Here is a 23,078-nt window from a genome sequence, read left to right as displayed (position 1 = left end):
GCACTCTTATTTTGAAAGATTGACCCGGATGCTGAGTTGTTGTTGTTCTTATTCATTTCTCATTAAGAAGCAAGCCAAATAAATTTAAAGCCATTGCATTTGGTTGGCAGCGTCTAAAACAAGTTTGTGACGCCAGCCGCCATTACGCGGTCAGCTGGGCTCAGAGATGAGCGTCACTCTGGATATCAAACTGAAAAGAGCCAACAAAGTCTATCATGAGGGGGTAAGAGACCCACTGACACGAACATGCCCAGCTAATGTTAGCCTCCCTCTATTTACTCTACAAAAGCTTTGATAAACCATTGACTAGCTAGCATAGATAGTTAGCTTGCTGCATTAGCAACAAGCTAATTCGCAGTCACATGACCAGCAGCTGCTTCCATGGTGTTGTGACGAATTTAGTCACCACTTAAATTCTGTGCTCGATTATTATTTCTTTACATGACAGTAAATAAGAAATATAATTTAAAATTTGCAAGACAACATAAATAAAAATCTAACTTTGTTCTTATTTGTTTTGAGCGCCATGGTTAGCTTGGTGTGACTCTTCGGTGTTTGCGACTCTAAAACTGCCACTTATGCTGTTCAGATGGTTTACTAAAATTCAACTTTTATCTAGATTAATGATGGTAACCGATAAAAGTGATAAGAACAATTTATTATTTCTTTATGTAACTGTATGGCTGCAGTTCACAAAAACAAATCCTGCTTTTAAAAACAGACACCAGTCATGAGAAAGTGATTTATGTCATTAATCTGCTCACAATAAGTTTTAAATTTATTGGTATTTATTAATAATTTTATTGAACAAAAAGTGGATCAAATGGCAAAACTATCAATCCCAACAATATGGACAGTTTTGAATTGTAAACATTAATTAAAATGTATTGTGAGAACAATAAATCTAAATCTGTGAGGTGATTCTGCAGCTGACTCTGGTCTGTTTCAGGAAACTGTGGCTGGCGTCGTCACGTTGTGCTGCAAGGAGCAGCTGCAGCACAACGGCATCACGCTCAGCATGGACGGCATCGTCAACCTGCAGCTCAGCTCCAAGAGCGTCGGCGTCTTTGAGGCCTTCTACAACTCCGTTAAGGTGGGACTCTGGTCTGAACTCTGGATCGCTCTCTTACTCGAGTTCAAAAAGTCTGACTGACTGAGAAGCTTTAAAGATGAAAGGCTGCAGATAAGAATTATTTTAACTATTGGTAATCATGATGATTAATTGATTAATCGGAAAGAAAATGAGACATCTGGTGAAGCTAAAACTGACCTGAAGTTTTTGGTTGAATGTTTTTACAGAAAATGTTTTTTTCATCTTAAATGCAAAATGTTTTTAGTTTTGTTCTTTCAGCAAATGGCCTTTTAATTCTCCAGTTAACAAAATCAGTTGCCAAATATTTCAATGATCAATCAATTTGATCAATCTCATTGATGGTTTGGTAAATGAAGCATTAGTTCAGATTTACTCACCAAACTTAGAGAATAATTTATTTAAAGTCTGTCTGCTGCAATAATCTGTGAAATGTCTGCCGGTTAATCTGCAGCCAATCCAGCTGATCAGCAGCAGCATCGAGGCGGCCAAGGCCGGGAAAATCCCAGGAGGGAAAACGGAAATCCCGTTTGAGTTTCCGCTCATCAGCAAAGGCAACAAAGTTCTGTACGAGACTTACCACGGCGTCTTCGTCAACATCCAGGTTCGGCTCGATGTTAGCCTGTCTGCTAACGTTCTCGTATCGACGGCTAACCAGAGTCTGAAAGAGATTCAGGTGTGAAAAGCTTCAGCTCTGCAGTTTGTGTTCCAACTTTGACTTTTCCCTGTTTACTGCTCAGTACACGCTGCGCTGCGACCTGAAGCGCCCCCTGCTGGCCAAAGACCTGAGCAGGAGCTGCGAGTTTATCGTTCACAGTCAGGTGAACGTCAGCAAAGCATCGATTAGCTGCTCTGCTGGTCATTACCTTATTGATCATTACCTTTTGATTGGTTTTTCATTTCAGCCGCAGATATCAAAAATCGTTCCAACTCCGGTCAAGTTCAGCATCACTCCAGAGACGCTGCAGAACGTCCGTGAGGTGCGACCTTTGACCTGCTGCTGTCGCATCACAGCCAGGCTGCAGATCGATTAACAGATCAATCTATTGATTAATCTTTTATTCCTTTACTGAAGGGTTAATCATTTGCAGCTAAAAATCCTAAAATCATCAAGATCAGAAAAGCTGAAAGTCGATGTAGAGCTTATCTGGGATTGATTATTGATTAACTGATTAATAATTTGATAAAATTAATTGGAGATTTTTAGGGAATTTGAACCAGGAGATTTGTGGTTGAACATATTTAGATGATTTGATTTTAAATGCAAAATATTTAATTTCTCTGTTTTTTCAGCAAATGAAATGATTAATTGATTACTTAATTAGTTGATTAATCAGTTTGAGCTGAAACTTCAGAGCTTCTTTCACTGCAAACTTTCAATTTGTTTTGACCAGTTTAAATGGAAACTTCTGCAAAAAACCTCAGACTATTGATTTCCATCAATTTTTTTATAAATGTATCATTTTATATAAATGATGCTAATTTTAATCTGAAGCCATTAATCAATAATTGATTGTTGGTTTGTGTGTAGATCAGATTAGGGGATTTTTTTTCCTCGTATTTTCAGCTGGTGTGTAAAAAAAATGTGAAGCTGCTGAAACATTTGAACGGTTCTGGAAACGTCAGCAGGTCCGTTTCACTCACTGTTTGTGTCTGCAGAGGAGTCAGCTGCCGCGCTTCCTGATCCGAGGACATCTGGACGCCACCAGCTGCGTCATCAGCCAGCCGCTCACTGGGGAGGTGCAGGTGGACAAATCCGACGTCCCCGTCAAGAGCATCGAGCTGCAGCTGGTCCGGGTCGAGACCTGCGGTGAGTTCCCCTCTCCCTGAACGCCGCCTGGCGTCGGCGCCCCCTGGACATTTTCTGTTTTACCTGCAGGCTGCGCTGAGGGCTACGCGCGAGACGCCACGGAGATCCAGAACATCCAGATTGCAGAAGGAGACGTCGGCCACGGCCTCCCCATCCCCGTCTACATGGTGTTCCCCCGACTCTTCACCTGCCCCACCCTGGAGACCACCAACTTCAAAGTGGGTCAGTGCTGCAGTTCTGACTAAAACCAGGAAGATATAGCACATAACACCAGTTTTAAAGTCCCTCCACTGGCTCCCTGTAGCTCAAAGAATAGACTTTAAAATACTGTTGTTAGTTTATAAATCACTGAATGGTTTAACACCACAATACATTAAAGATCTGCTGCTGTTGTATCAACCTTCCAGACCTCTCAGGTTCTGGTTCTGGTTCTGCTCTGCATTCCCAGAACCAGAACCAAATGAGGAGAAGCAGCATTCAGCATCTATGCACCACAAATCTGGAACAAACTTCCAGAAAACTGTAAAACAGCTGAAACACTGACTTCCTTTAAATCTCAACTAAAAACCCACTTGTTTAGAGTTTTATTAGAAACGTGATCAATTATAAATTTATTGATGGATCTTGACTTAATGTCATTTTTTAGTTGTTGATTTTATGTTTCATTGTGTTTCTGTGTCTGATTTGATGTGAAGCTCTTTGAAATGCCTTGATGCTGAAATGTGCTACTAATAAAGTTTGATTGACACAACTGGCCAATCAGAGCGCTCCACCTTTACTTCCCAGCTGCATGTGTTGATTTTTTTCTTAATTAATTAGATTATTATTGATTAACGGATCAACAACTAATAACAAAAGGTGATTAATGGATCTTCAGAGAAGTTGAAGCAGGTGAAACGATTTGAAATGATTCCACTTCAGGAGTTTTTGGTCACATTTATATTTAATCTGTATAGAATTCATGTCTTAGTTTTACTTTAACTTCTGCTCTGAGTTTTTTTCTTACAGTAAACCTTTTACCTTTATTTAACCTTTACTCCAGTTAGCAATTAATCGATTACTAAATTAGTTGAACTTTTCTATAATCAATCGTTTCAGCTGCGGTTTATCAGGAACTGACGATCCGTTTTTTTTCCTCAGAGTTTGAAATCAACGTCGTGGTCATCCTGCAGGACGATCACCTGATCACCGAGAACTTCCCTCTGAAGCTCTGCAGAGTCTGATCACATCCGACCTGATCGATCGATCAACGATCCATAAAATACCGACTGCATTCAGACAGTTTGAGCTGCACAGGATATTTGGTAGCTGAACATATTTCAGGTGAAATTCAAACAATATTTGGCCTTTAAACTAAAATCTGAATCCATCCCATAATTTTTCTGCTTGTTCTTAAACTTTGAAGAATTTATTATTTTTCTCTGCAGCTCATATTTATTGATTCCACCTCAATTATTGTAAGTTTTTTTTAAAATCATGTTTGATGAGCAGAATTTCTAACTGAAGTTATTTGAGCTATAAAATGTTTGGAAAATAAATTTAATTTTTCATGAGACTCCAGTGAATTTATTGACTTCTTGCTTCATATTATGCATTAAATTATCTGCACTTTTAAACTCAGACATGAACAGTCAGGAAGTAACTAGTTACCTCTGAGTAACTGAGTATTTTATTTCTACTGTTGAGTAAAAGATTTGAACTGAGCAAATGTTTCCTAACTTTATTTTGATTATTCTATAAATCATTTTCATTTTGGTCCTAAATATCAAAATTTCCACATAACTTGATATTTTAGTTGATCTAGTGACAAAATGTTGAATATTGATTAGTGAACAGTCGCTGATAAACATTCTTAAAGTATTTGTACTCTGGAAGAAAAGAGTCAGACGAGCTCCAACGCCGACTTCTTTATTTCCTCAGGTTTTAAATGTCAATAAAATCAGGAAAACGAACAATTTAAAGAACGAAATAAAAAATAAAATCGGATAAAAGCAGAAACGGAGCATCAGGGGGCCTGGCGCCTCCTGGTGGACAGAGCGGGGAAGTCGTCAGGCAGCAGTGCGTGGGTCCTGCAGGTGGGACAGGTGTTGTTCTCCTTCAGCCAGGACCGGATGCACTGGACAGACAGAACCGGGTCAGAACCGGAGGGGGCCCCGTGGGTCCCATCGTACCCCACGGGGCCCCGGCCCTCACCTGGTCGTGGTAGCTGTGCCGACACTCCAGCACGCAGGCGTCCTCTGGACTCATGTCCTCGTGGCAGATGATGCAGGGATCCTCCATGTTCAGCTGCAGAAGGATTATTGATTAGCTGGTCGATTCATCATTGATTATTGGTCGATTGATAAGTGGCCATTTTCTTAAAAACCTGAGTTTTCTATAACGGCGGTTTTCAAAGTGTGAGGCGCGCCTCCCCTGGGGGGCGCCAGAGCACTTTAGGGAGGCGCCAAAAGTAGAGAAAAATAAACCGAAAAGCTATCTGCTTGCTGTCTACTGATGAGAGAAATTTTAACACGATCAACTCTGTGGATTTAGGAAAAGTTGGTACTGTGGGGTGTGGAGCGGGATCAGTGGAAATGTTTCCACCTTAGAGGATGTTTTGGCCAGTGATGTCAGTAACGTTACTGACGGACCACTTTTTCCGTAACGAGTAATCTAACGTTGCTATTTCAAATCCAGTAGTCAGACTACAGTTACTTATCAAAATCATTTTGCGTTACTGTGTTACTATTTTCTGTTATTTAATCATATTTCACGCGTCTTGTCGGTGACCGGCGCAACTCTATCGACAGAAATGTAAACAATGGAGGGAGATGCGCATTTTGTTGGTGGAAAAACTGGAACTATTTTGAGTTTCTGTCGCCAAGTCCGATTATTATAAGCGGCTTTGGGCTTCATTTTTTTAAAGTCGCTTGCAGATTTAATGAGTTGCTGGTTGCGCCTTTTTGGGCTCGTTTTTGAACGTGAAGTTGCTCATTTGGGTTTGGAAATAATCAGAGACTCATAATAAATCCCAGAATTTGTCCGTCATTAAGGTAGTTTTAGTCAGTCTCTCCTGTTCATCATTTCCAGGATGATCCGTCCTGCTGTGTCTTTGTTAATGTCAAGTTAATGTATTACTACCTCTGAATGACGTCAGGCTTCGCGTTGCGCTCCAGAAAACTGCAAACATCGAGACCAAGCAATGTTGGTGAAAACAGCCACGAATGAACATGTCCATAGTTGGCAATATTATAATGGCATAATTTAATGTGTTGCTGGTGCAGCCATCTGAGTGGAGCTGCAGGAGGAGCTCTGTGCTGTGACACCAAATGCAGGGCCGTAACGCACAACCTGGGGGCTGGGAGGGGGGGCTTTAAAATCCTTCTTAGAGTTTTCCAGACAACAGTGGACCACACAAATTACTCATGTTTTTTATTTTTTGTACAATCTCTTCAGTTCAACCTTATCAGTGGAGACACATTGTTGATGTTGACATTATAAAATAACTTCCAATTAAGTTTTGGCAAAGATCAATGTGATTTTCACAGGAGGCGGAGCGTTGTTGTTAGCAGCTGCTGAAAGTAACTAAAAAGTTACTTTTAATGTAATTTAGTTACTTTCCAAGTCAAGTAGTCATATAACTAAGTTACTTTTTCAAGGAGTAATCAGTAGTCCGATTAAAGTTACTTTTTCAAAGTAACTATGCCAACACTGGTTTTGGCCAGAGCGGGGCTGAAGGTGGAGTTTTTACAACTCCACCCCCCTCCACGGGGTGGCAGAGGTTTAAAAACTGAAATACGTTTGGCAGAAATTATTATTAATCAGAATAAATTGGCTCATTCTGCTCATGAATATTTAGTTTCTAATGTTTTAAACAAATGTTTTCCCCTATTAGCTACTTTCTACTTTTATTTATTAAACAGCTGCAGCAAAATGAACTAAAAATAAATATTGTGGAAATAAAGAACCGAAACAAAACAGAAGTGAGCGAAAAACATCAATGTGTTAAAAACGTTTCCAGGTTTAAAAGTGAGCAATAAATAATAATAATAATAATAATAATGTAGAACAGAAAGTGTCTAGTCAAATCAAGTATCTCTTTTGCTCGGCGGCTGAGTCAGACTCACGGCATTCGGGTTTCGGACTCTCTGCGCTCCGACCAGCTGCCACACCGGGTTCTGGTTCCCCTGAGCCGGGCTGGACCGGCCCGGGGCGCCGGGTGACTTCAACGTTTCCTGAGGAACAGAAGGAAAGCAGGTGATTGGCGGTAAGCCAATCAGAGCGTGTAGTGGTTATAAAACTATTTTAGACAACTAAAAGCGAAAAACAAGATCTAGTGATCTGCGATCGATTGTTTTGGTCTTTCAAGTTCGGTGCTACAGACAGATATGCTAAAGGGTAGCCTAAGTTTAATGAAGTCTAAAAACAATGTATTTTCTTTAATGTTACTTTTCCGGCTATGTTAGTTTATAATTCTTGAAAAGTTCAACCTTTTAGATTTTCAGTTATGACAGTTTGTTAATCGTTGGGGTTTCGGTTGGTTTTGTCTGATCGAATGTAGGGGAACGTTAATGTAACGGTTCTGCTCCTCCATTACAACACTGGAGACGAAAGTAGTAACATTGTGTCCGTGTTTTCATTATTCCCCTACAGAGTTCTTACTCCTAAGGGGCGTAACAAGCGCAGCTCTACAGACCGTTACCTGATGGTCTAGGATGAGCTGCGCCACGCCGCTGACCACTTCCTGTAGTGGCACCAGGTTCAGACTTCCTCCTCTGGCCAGACGGAAGTCCTGAACAAAACGCATCAAGTCGGACCTGCAGACCAACCAGAACAGAGTCAGAACCGGGTCAGTACCGGGTAATCCACAGATCAGCGGCTGAGCCGTTTCTACCCGCTCAGTTCTACCTGGAATAGTCTGGAAACATGGCGGTCAGACTGTCCATGGCCTTCTGGAAAACCGAGACAAGCAGCGGCTCCTTCCTGGCGGCAGCTCGGGGCGGTGCGGCAGGCGGGGCGGCCTCGGCGGCGGGTGGAGAGGCGGCGCGGGCCGGCGGAGAATCATTGGCTGCGGCAGGAAGCTGGAACGGAAACAAAACTCGACCTTAAGCTGAACCTGGGAGCAAATTTCACCTTTTGAGTTTTGACTGATTCTAAAAACAAAAACTGGTGTTCAGCAAGAAGTTCAAGATTTTTGATGTCTAGAAAACAAGCAATTTTTAAAAAAACTCACAACTACTGAGTCACTAAGCTGTTACCTAGCAACAAGTCCAGCCTGTTACCTAGCAACCCCAGCTGATCTCCAGTGTTTGGTCTGCTGCTTTTCCTACTGTACAATGGCTGCTGGAAAATCCGCTGGACATCAGTTGCGGTTGCTAGGTAACGGCCGGGGTTACTGAATATCTGTAGTAGGGTTAGGACTGGCCTTGGGGTCGGCCAGATATGACCTCAGCAAAATGTGACGATGCAGCTCATTTCAAATCCGAAGCTCTCGTCTGAAATCATGGATTCTTTCCCCTACTCATTTGATTTTTACTTAAACATCAGAATAAAACTGCTGCATGATTTAAGTAGTTTCAAAATGGAGCAAATTCAAAGAACTAACAGGATTCTTCCTGTTCACCCTCCTCTAACTGCCGTTTATTCAAGTTGCATCAGAAACTACAAACAAATCGGCTCTGAAGTGCCGAGCGCCGCAGGAGGAAAATCATCTGGACTTGCCAACTAGCAGAGAAATCCGAAAGCTGCAAAGTCAGGTTTGTCAAACGAAAATGCTGCTTTGCCTTCATCCCATCTGAAGACTTCCTGACATTTTTCAGAAACATTTCTGACCTTAGATGGTCTCCAGTGTGGATCCAGAGGCTCCGCCTGTTTGCCAGCTCATCTTAAACATTTTGAGCTCTTAGTGAATGAATAAACTGTTAGAAACTTAAAGCTTCCTTCATGACACCATGCAGTCATGTTCTGGTGTCTAGAGGTTTTCCATCCCATCATTAAACCTCCATTTAAATGTTTGATCCAACTTCAGATCAACCTCTAAATTGATGTCCAACATTTTGGACAAAGTTGCTTCTGTCCAACTTAAGTTGACCTGAATGAAACTGGTGGCTGAAGCTGCCCTTTAAAAGTTTTAAAGGATTTTTTAATTGTTGATCAATCAGCAGGTCTTTAGATCCGTCTGCCGTGGATCACAGGATCTTCTGGCTGCTATTTGAGGTTCAGCACTGAACCGGTTCTGGTTCTTTCCAACAGGAGTTTCTCTGTAGATGTGGGACAGCGTTGGTCCTCCGAGGTACGGTGTTCCTCAGGGTCCCTGTTTCTGCTGCCTCTGGCTTGTATCTTTAAAAAGCACAAAGTCTCTTCAGATCCGTTCAGATCTTTCTGCCTCAACATGACAGCCGGTCTGCCGGGTCGATGTTCCAGGATCGTCTTCAGGATGTTCAGACATTTTCTGAACCCAAATCAGGAAAAACTGAGACTGTATGGTCGGTCTCCCGGTCGGTCTCCCGGTCGGTCTCCCGGTCGGTCTCCTGTCCTCCTGCTGTCGTCCATTTGTGAAAAATCTGGGTGTGATTGTTGATCCTGTTGGATTTGATTAGCATGCTAGCGCTGCTATCAGAGCCGGTTCCTCTCAGCTGAGGATCCTGGCTAAGATAAAATCTTTTCTTCCTCTGCCTGATTTTGATCCAATCATTCATCAGGTTCAGATTATTGGAACAGAGCAAACAAAATGCTGCAGCTGGTCTGCTGACCAAAACCAGGAGGCGTCAATCTGTGACTCTGGGTTTACTAACCCTTCACAGGCTCCCTGCTGCTTTAGGGTCCAATTGAAGGTCTTATTGATAGTTTTTAAGTGTTTTTGGGTCCTTGGTACTGAAGGAGCTCCAGCAGCCCTGCAGGTTTTACCGTCTGTCCCTAAAGCCAGGATGGAAAGCAGACAGAACCTCTCTGGATCGTCTCCCTCTGGCCGCTAAACTCCAGACTGAAACTCGGCTAAAGAGAAAAGGAGGGAGCTAAAACTCTAGATTGTTTGGATTTTATTCATACTATTAACTTTTGGAATCTTTGCCAATTTTATATTTGTCTTATTAATGTTATTTTCTATTTCATCATTAATTTACCTGCTGCTGGAAATGTGCTTCATAAATAAACTTTGACTAGACTCAAACAGGAGGGAAATGTTCCAGGAAGGTATTCTGATCTATAGATCCATGCAGATCAATTACTGGGTTTCAGACAAGTGACCGGGATGACATGCGATATTCAGATTCACGGGTTCTGTAGATCGGCTCCGATCTACAGAACCCTTGTTGGACTCGGACATGAACCGGAACAGCTCACTGTCTGATTGGCTGGGGAGGCTACATTTCATTTATTTAGCTTTTTTAGCATCAATAAACATCATCTTTTTTGTCCGGGACTCGCCACTGAGCTAACTGCTAACAACGTTAGCGCTCCGAGCTGAGCTAACTGCTAACAACGTTAGCGCTCCGAGCTGAGCTAACTGCTAACAACGTTAGCGCTCCGAGGACAACCAGGCTAGGGCATAAAATCATATCTTACCTTACATATGAATGCTTGTCTTTCTAGGAAACTGTCCAATAAAACATCTGAAATACAATTTAAACCATGGATCGTTACCTGTTAGAAACTCGGCGCTGCAAATTCTGGCATTGTTAGTTTTCACGCCTCCTGTTTGTAGCCGTAGATTCTTGATCCTCTTTTCTCATCTTTTTTCAGTAAGTTTTTTAAAATTAACTCCTTGTGACCGACTACCTTGGAAACCTAGAAATAAGGTTTATTTTTCTCTCTATTAGAACAGTTGGAACAACCGTACAGAACTCAGACTTCAGGCATTTTGATGCTGGATCAGCAGAAATAAATGGGCTGAATTTACTTCCTGCCCTCCATCTGCTCTGGGAGACGTCGGTGTTACGTTATCTGAAACCCAGATGACATAGCTCTATAGATCTACACAATGTAACGTTTCATCGCTACATTAAGAAAATCAACATAAAACATAAAATTATTCATCTGAGGCAAAAAGCTTCACTGATCAAAAGCAGAAAACATTCTGAATTTTTTGATTTGAAGCTTTTAAAACAATTGGAGTCAAACTGCCAACTCTCTGCAGCCGAATTGTTCTGATGACCCAATAAGACCCTCTCCTGGACGCCTCCCTGGTGAGGAGTTCATGTCCCACCAGGAGGAGGGGAAACCCAGGACTCGCTGGAGGGACGATGTCTCTCTGCTGGCCTGGGAACGCCTTGGGATTCCTGGGAACGCCTTGAGATTCCTGGAGGAGCTGGAAGAAGAGACTGGAGAGGGAAGACTGGGCCTCCCTTCTGAAGCTGCTGACCCCACGACCCAACCAGGATAAAGGGAAGAAGATGCATGGATGGATGGACCAATAAGAACCTGCAGAACTGGTCCAAACGGAGCAGCTGCACCGTCTCCGACCCGGCGGCCCCTCAGCTGGTCCAGAAGGTCTTGGAAGCGGCGCTGCAGAGAAACAGGGCATGAGGCCGGACGGCCCGGTTTGGACCTAATGCAGCCAAATACTTCAGCCTGAGGTTCTGGTTCTGGTACCTCAGCAGTGGAAATGTTCTTCTCTACTTCCTCCACCTTGACTTTGCAGCCGTTCCTCGCCGATTCCAGCTCCTGGTTCTGGGTTCTGCAAAAGTGAAAAACATCATTTAAAATAAATTAGCATTTCTGATGTTTAATATTTCCTGAAATAAATCACTGGAATATATTTTGTTTCCATGGTCTGGCTACTAGTTTCCATGGTTTAGTTACTTGGTTATATTTTCCTTGGTGCCGATTGCTATCAACCGGTCTTTTTAAAACGTCCTCGACCCGATTCTTTGTCCTTAGAAGCAAAAACACTTTTAAAAATACAGATGTGAGTGAAAAGACGCGCATTATAAGCTGAACAATTTCAGAGAAGATGGATAGTGTGTACATCGAAAGACAAAAAAATTAAAAGTGTTCGTCGTGGCGCCGTGTGCTGCTGTACATCAGACTGAATGAATCAGGAGAGGAACTGCAGACCCATCAGAACCTTCAGAACCAGAAATCATCCTCAACCATCTCCTTAATAAATAATAGCATTAGCCAAAATAAGTGGTCATTTAAAGAATAAATCATATGAATAGAATAACAGTAAATACATAAATATTTCCTACATTATATTATTTTCTGTGTTTTATTCAGAAATGTTTTTATATTTTATGAATAATTGTTCAGTGGTCATTTAATGTATTATTTCACTAATATTTTATTAATGTGGTTTACCAGTTTGGATAATCTGACTTCCTATCAATGAAGAAAAAACATGATAAATAAAAACACTGCGTTTATTATTGTAACGGCGTCTTCACAGGTCTGTCCAACAAATCAATCAAACAGCTGCAGCTGATCCAGAATGCTGCTGCTGGAGTTCTGACTAAAACCAGGAAGATAGAGCACATAACACCAGTTTTAAAGTCTCTCCACTGGCTCCCTGTAGCTCAAAGAATAGACTTTAAAATACTGTTGTTAGTTTATAAATCACTGAATGGTTTAGCACCACAATACATTAAAGATCTGCTGCTGTTGTATCAACCTTCCAGAACTCTGGGGATGCAGAGCAGAACCAGAACCAGAACCAAACGAGGAGAAGCAGCATTCAGCATCTATGCACCACAAATCTGGAACAAACTTCCAGAAAACTGTAAAACAGCTGAAACACTGACTTCCTTTACATCTGGACTAAAAACCCACTTGTTTAGAGTTTTATTAGAAACGTAATCAATTATAAATTTATTGACGGAATCTGACTTGATGTTGTGTTTTTATTGTTGATTCTATGTTGCATTGTGTTTTTGTGTTTGATTTGATGTAAAGCTCTTTGAAATGCCTTGATGCTGAAATGTGTTATACTAATAAAGTTTGATTGATTGATTGATTGATTGCAGACCTGCAGGCCAGGGCCGGTTCTAGATGGGGGACCAAGAGGGGCTCTAAAGAAATGATAGTAAATAATAGTAAATCTTTTTTAAATATTCAGTGGTAGATGTTTTCTCTTCACAATTTTCTTTTTAAGGTATTATTAAAAATACATAAAAATATTTTTAATAAAAACGAATTTAGGGAACTAAACATGATGGTACTGCTCTGTTAGCTGTTGTATGGAGATTTCCATCCATTACTGAATCTCTGGAGACACAAGTGGCTCTTTGTTCACATTATTAAATGATGAAATATTAATCTGTTTATGTTTAATTCTTTTTTTAAGTGTCTGCACGGCCCTGAGGTAAATCTGGTCTAGAACCAGCCTCTAAACAAAATAGTGAAGACCATTTTATATATTTATGAATATATCTTAACCAGCTATAAGGGACCAGATTTGTATCATCAGCTCATTTTATCCAGATAACAATTTGCAATGCTAAATATTATGATTAGTGATTTTTTTACAATAGGCAATGCAGTACTTAATACATTTATAATTATTTTTCTATTTATGAATGAAATTGTATACAGCGTTGGTTTATTTATTTGAATATTATTTTGTAGTTGTTCAGTACTAAATGTTGTAAATGTATAAAACATCTGGATAAATAACGTGTTAGTCTGATCCTGGTCCTTCATTATTGTTCATTATTCTTGTTGCTCTTTGTTGAAGTTTGATCAGTGATTGTTGTGTTCTGTAATTAATTTCCCAAATCTCTCTGGACTCACTAGAATAAAGTCAAACTAACAAACAGGACGGGATGTTTGGGTCCGGCTGGTTCTGGGTGAACAGGAAGCTGTTTGGTTCTGAAACTGACAGACTCACTTCATGAAGTGAAATATTAAAACCCGACTCATCATTTCTACTTTTCCATAGACGGACATTCATTCATGTTTAAAGAAAACGGCCAACAGCTGCATAACGTTCAGATAAAAATGATGGTGATGACATTTCTAAATATGATTTTGAAATAAAGTTCAGATTAATGACTAGTTCTGACTAGTCATTAATCTGAACCTTTACCTTGATAATAAACTGGTTTTAGGTTTATTAATCTTACGCATTTAGTAAAATGTTCTTCAAATGAAATGCAAAGTTTTAAGTAGATTTTATTTTAATTTCCAGACTGCGACTGAGAGACTCTACAGCTGCTTGTGTCTCATGAATGTTAGCAGGTTTGATTTCATCCAGAGATTCTGCTTCAAACTGAGTTTATTCACCTCTGGGAAAAATTTAAAGTTTCTCTGATTTTACTCTTTATAAGTTTATGTTTGAGTAAAATTAACATTGTTCTTTTATCCTGAATTACTGACAACATGTCTCTTAACTTTATTTGTGAATGTATGTAAATAAGCAGTTAGATTTAGAAAACTGCACCAACGAATATCTTCTCCTGGGTCTTAGCCGTGCAGGGCCCCCTAAAGGTCAGATCCTAGAATCGCCCCTGCTGCAGCAGCTCTTTTTCCTTCCTGTCCTGCCAGATCGATACCTTTCAACTTAAAAGCTGCATCATATGAACGTCTTCCTGCGGTTTCCATGAAGAGGGGAAATGGGTCTGAAAACATTTCTCCGTCGTGCCTACTGCTAGCATGTGCTTGTTTTAAATGAAATTAGCACTTTTCTTCTTTGATTTCCAATTTTGATTTCCAATGATTCACTTCCAGCTACAGAGCCCCCTGGTGGTGGAAGAAAAATCCACAGAAAAGCCACACTGGGCTACAAGCCGCCTGGTTCAAAGCCTGGGAGAAAAGTAGCGGCTTATAGTCCGGAAAATACGGTAAATAAATGTTGGTCATATTGAAACTATCCAGATGGTAAACAACCTTCCAGCAAAATTAATGGTTTAAAAGCTTTCTGGTTTTGATCAAACATAAATAATTCTGGTGATTCAACTAAAACCTAAAAACAAAAAAAGTTTTTTCTGATTTAATTTCAAACAAAGAGAAAAACTGTAAATAAAGGTTTCAAATTTAGACTTTCAAACATTAAATTTCATTTGATGTTAGCCCAGGTGGCGACAGGTGGCGTTAGCCTCATCTGTCTGGAGCCTGGTTAGCGTTAGCCTCACCTGTGCGCCGCCTCGTCCAGCTTGCTGAGCAGGGTCTTGGCATCGGCTAGATCTCTGTGCAGGACGTTCAGACTCTGATCCCTGCTGCTTTCAGCCGCCGACAGCTGCAGCAAATGAGCAGATAAACGTCAACGTGGATACGCCGTTTCCTGTCCTTTCCGTGGTTTCCATGCTTACCTGAGCCATGTTGGACCTCCTGCCAGCAGAGGTCAGCAGAGCCTGGTGGCGCCTGATCTCATCCTCCAAACTCATCTTCTCAGCCGCCGACTGGTTGCTACAGAAAGCGATGCATCGCATGAGGAATCGGTGGGATTTGAATAAATCCTGCTTTCCTGCTGCTGCTGCTCACCTGAGCTCCAGGAAGTCGTTGAGTTTGGCCTCATAGCTGCTCTTCTTCTCTCTGATGCTCCTGGAAAAGCTGCAAGGAGAAAAACTTCAGGAAGGATCGGGCTCAAATGCCTGGTGAAATCTTCAGCTACGCTGCAAGTTTAGGATGAAAGACCTGATCAACTGATACCGAATGTACAACTACCAAATAGACCAATGACTACACAACCATAAATCTTTGAAAAACATCAGTGGAGCCTCCTGCACAACCAGCCAGTCTGCAGCAAGCCAACAACAAAAATTATTGTATTTTCCAGCAGCCATTGTACAGCACATACAGCAGGAAAACCAGCTGAGATCAGCTGCGGTTGCTAGGTAAAGGCGCAGTGTGATTCAACAATTAATTTATTGGTAAAAAAACAACTGGATGTTTTTTTAAGTGTTTGTTTTTAAAAGAAGGAAAACCTAAAATTGATGGGTAAAAATGATCAAAATGTAAATTTTTCAAAATACGTCTCCATTAAAACCAGCTGGTTTATGGTGCTGAAACAGGATTTATACGGGACTCAGAGATAAATTTACTACTTTTCACTACCTCTACAATATTTTTACTACCAACGCAAAATTGTGCCGATTTTCTCAATCTTGGGAGATGGGTGGATATTTAGGTGAATCTCTTCCTCTGATCTAGTCAGTAAAGGTCTATAAATCATCTCTGTCCTGCTGCTCTGCAGTGGGAGGTTTGACTGACCGACCCACCGGGTCGGGTCTCCAAGCTTGTAGTTACCAATAGTGACCCCACCGTTACCAACTCACAGACTTTCTTTCTACATTTAGCAACATTTCAGTCAAAAATATGGCACTGGCTGAAATCTAAATGGGCAGATCAAACTTTTTCTAGCTTGATAATCTGTGAGAATCTGCAGTCGGCTCACTGACCCATGTTAGACGACGGCTCATGGAAACTTTATCCCACTAACTTGAAGGTCTAACTGTGACTTTAACTTGACCAAAACCTCACATGCTTTACAGGCAGCCACGTCCGCTGCCTGTCTGCAGCTCCCCGCGCCTGAAAACTTAGATTTTCCCACGGCGAAGAGCAAAATGACTGGCTAGTCTCAACACGTTAGGCGGTTCCAACATTACGCATGAGCACAGCAGCTTGGAGTCCATCAGGGACGGCCCAGGTCCTGCCAGTACCAGAGTTATCATTTTTATACAGATTCTAGTAAAACAAACTTTAAACAACAAGCGAGCATCAATGGAAAACTACAAATATTTTGAAGGGAAAATTTACTTCTTACTACCTTTAACTGCCTTAATTTGAGCTCATTAATTTATTACCTTTTACTACCAAGCAGAAACCCTGTAAAAAGGTGTTTTTACAGTGCAGCCGGCTCACCTGGCCTGCTCCTCCACCAGGTGCTCCACCTCCGTTTTCAGCGACTTCAGCTCCTCCTGGTTGGATTTCTTCTCCTTCTGGTCCTTTTTCACTTCCTCCTCCAGCTTCTGCTGGAACATCAGCAGCTCCTTATGGGTCACCTGCTCCGCAAAACATTTAAACATTGGAAACATTTAAACATTAGAAACATTTAAACATTAGAAACATTTAAACATTAGAAACATTTAAACATTTAAACATTGGAAACATTTAAACATTAGAAACATTTAAACATTAGAATCATTTAAACATTTAAACATTAGAATCATTTAAACATTGGAATCATTTAAACATTAGAAACATTTAAACATTGGAATCATTTAAACATTAGAATCATTTAAACATTTAAACATTAGAATCATTTAAACATTAGAAACATTTAAACATTTAAACATTAGAAACATTTAAACATTAGAAACATTTAAACATTAGAAACATTTAAACATTAGAAACATTTAAACATTAGAATCATTTAAACATTAGAAACATTTAAACATTAGAAACATTTAAACTTTCCTTATGCAGGAGCTGCAGCTCCTCAGACTCACCTGGATATTCGTGGTGATTTCTTTCACCTCCTTCTCCATCAGCCGGACGTCGTCATGCTCGCCCTGGTCGACTTTGTCACCGTTTTGGGTTTTCAGTATTTGCTGCTGCAACTTCCTGTTGCTCCGCTCCTGCCTGATGATGTCACCCTGCAGATGGTCAGAAACCAGGAAGAGAACGCAAACAGATTCTGTCGAACAAAGAACTACAGAGAAACACTGAAAAGAAAACCGGATGGAGTGACAAAGAGGCCGGCCGCCATATTTCAGGAAGTGACGATGACTCCAATGTTTAGATGAAGATTTGAATGTGATAAATCAGTAATAACGATTCATCTCCAATTCTGGATTAATAATTCAGTTATTTTGAGTTTCTGAAGAAATTTCTGATCCTGGAGTTGAACCGGAACAGTGTGACCTCTGACCTCTGACCCAAAACAGACAGACAGGATCATACTGCAACACGTTGCTAGGCAACCACAGTTACTCAACACGTTGTTGCTAGGTACCCAGTGAGTGAGTGAGTTGTCTGAGTTAGCAGTTAGCTTAGCTCACTGTGAGGTGGAGCAGCTATAGAGTTTCTGCCTACATCTCCCAGCATGCCGAGGGGTTCCAGGACTCTCCCATATCTACAGATATTGATCACGGGTTTCTGGCGTTGGATGTTATTGATAGATTGGACACTGACTGCGGGGTCGGAGGTCATCAGCCAAGAGGAATGACACCAGCTCTGGAGTAGCTGCAGAGAGCCACCGCTCAGGTGGGAGGATCATTATCATCGTGACTCACCTGCTGCGCCTCCCAGCGTTCGTGACGTTCTGTGTTCACCGCCACGCTGCTCAAGGCGCCCGCACTCGTCTGCCAGAGCAAAACAAACATCATGAGGGAAACACTCGCTGCGGTACGGCGGGACCGGCGGCGGCCTTCACCTGAACTGCCGCGTCGCTGCGGCAACGACTCGCCTCCGAGGACAAAACGCTCCTTTGAGGAGCCGGATCTCGTTCCAGTTGCTCATAAATATCGTCCAACGTGTCCAGGTGAGGCTCGGCATAGCCGTTGGCAATGAAGCCGCAGTCGATGTCCGACCAGGCGGGCGCAGCGTCACTTCCTGCTGGGTAGAAGGAGTACGGGTTGGGCAGGACCGGCTGCGGTCCGGCAACAGGGAAGCAGAATCCGGACAGGTAGTCGGAGAAGTCGCCCAGGATGTACGGGTCAGGCGACGCCGCATCGAGCCGCGGATCGACGATGTCGTCCAGGTCGTCCAGGCTGGCCGCGGGCCGCGGGCCAACGGCGTGCCGGGTCAGGCCGATGCGCCGCCCGATCTTTATGAAGCGCAGCGACTCCAACAAGAAACTCTCCAGGCCGCCCGCCTCCGCGATCTTCCTCCGAGCCTCAGCAGGGAAGTTGGCGAGTTCGCCCACCAGCAGGCGGTCCTCGTCCACCAGCGGGCCGTGCTCCTCCAGGATCTGGGCAAAATACCTGCAGCAGGACGGAGCGCCGACGGCAGGGAAAGAAACAAACAAAACACAGCAGGAAGCCCAGTTACAATTAAAGCACAACAGGAAGTCACAAGTATGACTAGATCTCATCATTATGACTTCCAGGTTTTTATTTTTTCCTTCCAGAAGGAACCAGAGCTGATCGATACGGATAAAAAAAAAACACATTTTCCCAAAGTGCATTCTGAGAGTTCCATGACAGAATATGAGGGTCAGGCTATGAGAATTTGTTTCATTGTGAAAATATTTTCATATTAGCAGAAAAAACGTTTGGCCTCACCGCCGGTTTTCAAACCGTTTCTCAGCTGGTTTAAAGTTTTATTTTCTATTCGCTCGTTATCTGGTGTCATTTTGTTGACAATAAGGAGAAATTATGCAATAACATTGGTGTTCATCTTAAAATGAAAAAAAATATATTAAAATGGACTAAAATCTCATTTTTGGGTTTTAGGTTCTCTAACTTTAACTAGACCAACAGTTTATTTCATGACATTTTTTTCTTGAATATCAAAATATCCAAACCCAACCCTATCCCGAACCTTCCACGTTCATTTTATCATATTTACTCTTAAATTATCGGATTATATGATTAATTGGATTTGAATTCTGGAAGCTCAGAGGAAAATAATCCAAATGTTGGAACATTTTCTTTAAATGTTTTCATTTGATCTGTTTAAGTATTTCTGTCAGCCTACAGCTGTGTGTGCAAAGTGCTTTTTATAGTGACTTACTCATACAAACTTTCTTTGGTGGAGTCGGGGTGGTTGTCTAAAAACTTTGTATAGGCCGTTCTGTATTGGTCCTCAAAATCAGCCACCTGCTCTCTAAGGTGGCTGGGAACGCTAAACGGGTCACCGGGGTGAAGGAACGATCTGTGGAAGGGATGTTCAGCGTCAGCATCGCCATGGAAACGGTGAAACGACCAGCAGCTCGTTAAAACCATGGAGCTGAACTCACAAAGAATCTTCTTCAAAAAGGTCCTGGTCCCACTCGTCTCTGGGCGTTAGCGCTCGGGTCGGAGGCAAACCGAAAACACCCTGAGAGGAAACCAGCAGCAGGACACGACTTAGCATGACAACAACAACAACAACAACACGACACATTTTCAGACCATCTACCTTTCGTTTCTTTTTCCGGCCTCGACTTTTAGTTCGAGTAGGAGAAATCTGGAAAGAGACAGCGCTAAGTTAGCTTAGCTTATAGGAGCGTTTCCACCTGACCAGGTCAGAGGCTTCAGCAGTAATAAAATGATCTGCAGCTGAGAAAATCAAAACTTGTGTTTTATGAATACCTGCTTCATAAACTATTCACATTTTATTTTTAAATACAAAAGCTAACTATTTTATTTATACTTTTGCTTGTAAAACAAAACCATCTTAACACGTCCCAAATTTATGAGAAAAGATTTACTAACTTTTTGCTCCAAGGACAAACTACTCAGATGTCAAAAACCTAAAAATGACAACCTGAATTTTTAAGACGGAGCAAAGCAGTGATGTTTTACAGACAGACAAAATACTTTATGATTTTAGTAGGCGGGTCGCAGTGAAGCCCAAACCCAGCAGGTCTCGTTTAAAACATGTTTGGATCCTTTTGTTTTCATTTCTAGATTTTATGTTTTTCCTGGTTTAATGAACAGATTCATTCAAAGATGAAAACCCTTCAACTCAAATTAAACATTAAACCCAACTAATAGAATACTAAATAACAACATGGAAAACATTTGCTATGAGTGGAACTGGGTTGCTAGGCAACGGCACAGCGAAAGTAGATCAATAATGATCTGCCGGTGAAACCAGAACTTTTTTTAAATCAACATTAAGACCTGAACTAGCATCCTGCCTGTTGCTGGAATTTATTTTGTCCAATTTCAGGATGAAACCCCGGGAACTAGAGGAAACCCCGGTCAGGTTCAGGTGTATAAATCAGGTATTAGAAAAACTTACATGATCATTTTCAGACTTTTTTAACACAGAACAATGAGCATCTGAAAAGCAAACAGAACATTTTAGAGCAAAGAGGAACGCTGGTGAATCCAGTGGGTGGGTTGCCAGGTTGGCGTACGTACCCATCATATCAAAATATTCATCCAGTATACTGTGACAACAAACGTAGTCGTGTCTGTGCTCCTCCAGAGTCCAGATAAAAAGCCGGACGTCGTGCGCCGAGGCCTGCTTTAGATACTCCGTCACCGTCAGGCCGAGGCGCCAAAACAAATCCGGTTTAGTATCCAGTTTCTCTAAAATCATTTGTTTTAAGGGGTCAAAGTTCAGCAGCACCGTCAGGTCCAGCTGCTCCAAGCGCTCAGAGTGCCGCTCAATGAAGGTCTGCGCCGCAGTCAGCCCTGCAACCAGAAACGGGCAACCGGAAACACGACAATTAGAGACATGGCAACCAAAGCGACTCAAACATCCAGACATGAAGTGAAATCAGTTTCATCTGATCAGATTTCAGCCTCAAGGTTAGAAAGCCCTCAGGTTCTACAGAACCAGAACCAGCAGGTTGGTCCAGCAGCAGATCTTTAATCTGTTCAGTGATTTATAAACTACCAGCAGATTAAAGTCTCAGTGAAGGAATGTAGAACTAGATGGTGTAGAACCGGGTGGTGTCTCCATCCTCCTGGTTCTAGTCAGAACTCCAGCAGCAGCGTTCTGGACCGTTGGGTTGTCAATCAGACCTGTGAAGACGCTGCTGCAGGAATCAAACGCCTGGATGAGTTTCTCTGGTCTGAGACTTTAGTCTCTGGTTCTGGAAAAGTTCTGCAGCTAGAAGGCCCACTGGAACCCAAGGGTCAGAGGTCAGAGGTCAGCTTGATCTCTGGTTTACAGCTGGAACAACTGAATCTGTGCTCTAACTCTATAACTAATAACTAGATCTGGTTCTGGTCGGTTCTGGCCGTGACCCGTCAGTCCGAGCCGAGTCCTACCTGCGCTGTCCAGCTGACACGCCCACTTGCTCAGCTTGGCGTTTATTCCCACGCAGCCGCTGAGCTGCTGGATGAAGACCCGGGCCCAGACCCGGTTCTTGCGCTCCAGCAGCAGCTCCACAGCCTGGCCCAGCGTCTGCAGCCGCTCCTGCTGCCAGTGGAGCAGGCGGCCGGCCAGGCGGTTCTCCCGGGCCCAGTCCAGCTCCAGCCAGGGCCGCAGGCTGCCGACCAGCGCCGACACCTGCAGGCCCTGCTCCTCCCGCAGCAGGTCCAGGTTCTGGTTGATCTGCAGCAGAACCCGGTCTCTGTACACCAGCCAGGCTGCAGCAGAAACACAACAGGACACTGAAAAACGGCAAACGGGAAAAGTTCTTCTGGGTTTGGTTCTAGACCAAATACTGAAACTCAAATTAGAAACAAAGCTGTGCTTTAGCAGAAGTATGAGCCTGAATGAATCTTTAACGCCGGTTCCACTGGACCATCACTTCCACCACAACGGAGGTTTATTGTCTGCCGGTTCCGGTCCGATACAGAAAGACAGCTGGTTTATGAAACTCGGTCATAACATTGATACACATGTCTGCTCCGGGAAAATGTCTTCGATTTTTTTTGTATGACGTACGGTTTTCTGTCAGTGTGCTTCAGAATACAGTCATGCATTTTCAGCAGCAAAACACACAATTGTCTGCAGCATGATGACTCATCACTGAGCACTGACCGTTAATTACCATAGCAACGTCCCCAGGTGCAGAGACTGTCTCTGGAGCATAACTCAGATTGGTTGAGAGAGAGGGAGCTTCGCTTCAGCACAACGTGTTCAGCTACAGAAGTCGGGGAGAGGAACAGAGAAATGCAACTCTCCATGTTTTCCTACGGGATTTAAACTCATTGTTTTTCCTAACAGGCCTGCAACGTTTTCACACTCTGAGGGAGTTGGTGAGTAACGAACTGACTGGGTTTAGGTTAATAAAGTTAATAAAGTTTATTTGACTGGTTTATCCACAGAACTGTTGCACATTGAATTAGTGTGGCCATTTAAGATGAAGCTTACTGAAAATGCGGCTTAGGACTACAAATACGCATCACTGTAGTTCTAAGGTGGGGAATCAGTGGAAACTGAGGAGGAGCTGCCATTTAGAACTACTTGTGTTTTGAGCATTATAGTACCGATTTAACTCAATCACTGTTACACATGGCATTAGTTTGGACCTTTGTAATGAAGATTAACAAAAATTTCAAAATGAAAGCCTCAATATTGCTCTAAAGTTAGTGCACTGCTGCAAGTGGTGCAATATTATTCTGCATTATCTTTTTTTCTCAGGTTAGGGAACTGCCTTGCAAAACTAGGCAGGTCATTAGCATTAGCCTTTTAGCTTAAATAAGCCAATACCTATAT

At 42.2% G+C, this 23,078-nt stretch overlaps 2 protein-coding genes across 5 annotated transcripts in view; one reads left to right on the top strand and one right to left on the bottom strand.

Annotated features, from left to right (window-relative positions):
* The first annotated feature begins 7 nt into the window (after positions 1-7).
* Positions 8-4,455, top strand: vps26c (VPS26 endosomal protein sorting factor C). 4 transcript variants are annotated; one of them, XM_044140518.1, is made up of 8 exons: positions 8-223; positions 950-1,093; positions 1,545-1,694; positions 1,831-1,911; positions 1,996-2,070; positions 2,750-2,900; positions 2,970-3,122; positions 4,041-4,455. In XM_044140518.1, the coding sequence occupies exons 1-8, from the start codon at positions 167-169 to the stop codon at positions 4,121-4,123; spliced, it is 894 nt and encodes a 297-aa protein (XP_043996453.1). In that variant the 5' UTR covers positions 8-166; the 3' UTR covers positions 4,124-4,455. The 4 variants fall into 4 exon arrangements, with proteins under 4 accessions (XP_043996453.1, XP_043996454.1, XP_043996452.1 ...); XM_044140519.1 differs by having other exon boundaries at positions 11-223; positions 2,970-3,118; XM_044140517.1 differs by having other exon boundaries at positions 11-223; positions 1,545-1,766; positions 2,970-3,118.
* Positions 4,456-4,792: 337 nt separating this feature from the next.
* ttc3 (tetratricopeptide repeat domain 3) overlaps positions 4,793-23,078 on the bottom strand; it is a 36,354-nt gene continuing 18,068 nt past the window's right edge. Inside the window, exons 28-47 of the mRNA XM_044140501.1 lie at positions 21,683-22,003; positions 20,825-21,100; positions 20,703-20,743; positions 19,875-19,922; positions 19,714-19,793; positions 19,488-19,628; positions 18,187-18,736; positions 18,047-18,115; positions 17,261-17,407; positions 16,674-16,813; positions 15,294-15,362; positions 15,122-15,218; positions 14,945-15,048; positions 11,469-11,553; positions 11,298-11,381; positions 7,788-7,960; positions 7,582-7,696; positions 7,007-7,114; positions 5,094-5,186; positions 4,793-5,016 (exon numbers count right to left, since the gene is read on the bottom strand). Coding sequence (XP_043996436.1) covers positions 4,906-5,016; positions 5,094-5,186; positions 7,007-7,114; positions 7,582-7,696; positions 7,788-7,960; positions 11,298-11,381; positions 11,469-11,553; positions 14,945-15,048; positions 15,122-15,218; positions 15,294-15,362; positions 16,674-16,813; positions 17,261-17,407; positions 18,047-18,115; positions 18,187-18,736; positions 19,488-19,628; positions 19,714-19,793; positions 19,875-19,922; positions 20,703-20,743; positions 20,825-21,100; positions 21,683-22,003 — 2,852 coding nt within the window. The 3' untranslated portion in view covers positions 4,793-4,905. The remainder of the gene's footprint in view (positions 5,017-5,093; positions 5,187-7,006; positions 7,115-7,581; positions 7,697-7,787; positions 7,961-11,297; positions 11,382-11,468; positions 11,554-14,944; positions 15,049-15,121; positions 15,219-15,293; positions 15,363-16,673; positions 16,814-17,260; positions 17,408-18,046; positions 18,116-18,186; positions 18,737-19,487; positions 19,629-19,713; positions 19,794-19,874; positions 19,923-20,702; positions 20,744-20,824; positions 21,101-21,682; positions 22,004-23,078) is intronic.

The sequence above is a fragment of the Gambusia affinis genome, linkage group LG15 (genome assembly GCF_019740435.1).
Source record: "Gambusia affinis linkage group LG15, SWU_Gaff_1.0, whole genome shotgun sequence".
Classification (NCBI taxonomy): domain Eukaryota; kingdom Metazoa; phylum Chordata; class Actinopteri; order Cyprinodontiformes; family Poeciliidae; genus Gambusia; species Gambusia affinis.
This window is presented reverse-complemented; position numbering and strand designations above follow the sequence as displayed.

Coding starts and splice junctions, on each gene's coding strand:
- vps26c (XM_044140516.1), top strand. CDS start 167: ATGAGCGTCACTCTGGATATCAAACTGAAAAGAGCCAACAAAGTCTAT. Junction 1,912..1,995: donor AGTTTATCGTTCACAGTCAG/GTGAACGTCAGC, acceptor TTTTCATTTCAG/CCGCAGATATCAAAAATCGT. Junction 2,071..2,749: donor CGCTGCAGAACGTCCGTGAG/GTGCGACCTTTG, acceptor TTGTGTCTGCAG/AGGAGTCAGCTGCCGCGCTT.